The following is a 1658-nucleotide window of genomic DNA, read 5'->3' as shown; positions in this document are numbered from 1 at the left end:
GTTGATTTTAATAAGAATGTTGACAAACAAGTGAGGTTGAGACTGAAAAAGCCGCTAGATAGAGAAAAAGTTCAGTTCTACAATTTGAAGGTTAGCCATCAACTTGTTTAATTGGCTTGTTTTAATTGACTATAAGTGATTGAATATTGGTTGATTGAATATTTAATTGGATGGTTGATTAACAAATGTAATAGTAGATTGTTTGATTGATGGGAAATGAGCTGATAGATAGTTGACTGAATAATGACGGATGAACAGAGCCTCAGTGTATGGATAGCTGAATGAGTATTGATATTGATGGAATGTTAAATTGCCAAGTGGCGAAAAAATTGGAAGTTGAAAAAAGATGGATGGATCGATGAATGGTTGAATAAATTTTTGTGTGAACGGATCGAGAAATAAAGGCAGAATTTTAGATAAAAAATAAAACAATGTATAAATAAATCAATTAATTGATAATAAATAGAAAACTGACTCATGATTGTTTTGTTAATGAAATTTAATTGTTTTTTTTTTTTTGAAAAATTATCTTTGGAAAAAACTTGAATAAAAGAGCAAACACGTTTTTATGAAATAAAACTAAGATAATTAAAAAATTTATGTTGAAAATTTAATCAGTTTGAAATGCATAACGATACAATAAAGTAGTTAAATTGTTCTAAAACGTAAGAACAATAAAGAACAACTTAGAACAACTAAAAATTGAACTTGTTCCAGATGCTGGCCACGGACGGCGGACACCAGGCTCTCACGGGCACACTTGATATTTCAATCGAAGTTACCGACGCCAACGACAATTCACCAGTTTTCGACAAATCGACTATCAACACGACGGTCAGCGAAAACGCTCCAACCGGTTGGATAGTCACTCAGTTGCGAGCCACCGATAACGACATTGGAGTGAACGCACACGTGACTTACAAACTAAGCGACCAATCAGCTTCCGAGTACGGTGATATATTCAAAATTGATAGCCAATCGGGAGAGCTATACCTCGGAAAGGAACTTGATCGAGAGAAACAAGACTTCTATAGGATACACGTGGTAGCCGCAGATTCCGCAGAAGTCGACAAAAAATCAGCCCATGCAAGCATCAGTGTGCACGTGCTGGATGTCAATGACAACTCGCCGCACATTCGAATGTATGCCAAACGTGACACCCCTCTTGAAATCAGCAGCATGAGTGGACCCGACACTTTCGTACAGCATTTCGTCGTCAATGACAACGATTTAGGAAACAATGCCAGATTTTGGTGCTGGCTGGAGACGGGACGTCGTTCCACCAAAGTGAGACGTGATAGCCAAAAGGTAATACGCAGCAACAAAATCAACTTTAAACATGAGAATCGCAAAGAAAACAACAAATTGAAACACGACTTATCTCTCAAGTATTTCTCAAACGACCCAAATTTTAAACTGTTGCCCATTCAACTAAATGAATTCAAAGTTGTTACCTCAAATCAGTTGAACCAACTTGGTGATGACATCATCATCGACTTCTACGTCACGTGTCACGACGAAGGCACCCCTCCTCTGACCTCACATGAAACATTCAGCATCAAAATTGTCAAACCAGAGCCTCACATGACTCCATTTTTTCAAAAACCTCTGTATCATGCGTTCATCCAAGAAAACAATATAGTCGGTTTGAATATTTT

At 37.2% G+C, this 1658-nt stretch overlaps 1 protein-coding gene across 1 annotated transcript; it reads left to right on the top strand.

Annotated features, from left to right (window-relative positions):
* Positions 1-717: 717 nt before the first annotated feature.
* Positions 718-1263, top strand: HELRODRAFT_63116 (hypothetical protein; the record flags this gene model as incomplete). The annotated part of the gene is made up of 1 exon (XM_009011411.1): positions 718-1263. A coding segment is annotated over one exon (546 nt), but the record flags the coding sequence as incomplete, so codon positions are not given.
* Between the last annotated feature and the right edge of the window lie 395 nt (positions 1264-1658).

The sequence above is a fragment of the Helobdella robusta genome (assembly GCF_000326865.2).
Source record: "Helobdella robusta unplaced genomic scaffold HELROscaffold_1, whole genome shotgun sequence".
Lineage (NCBI taxonomy): Eukaryota > Metazoa > Annelida > Clitellata > Rhynchobdellida > Glossiphoniidae > Helobdella > Helobdella robusta.
This window is presented reverse-complemented; position numbering and strand designations above follow the sequence as displayed.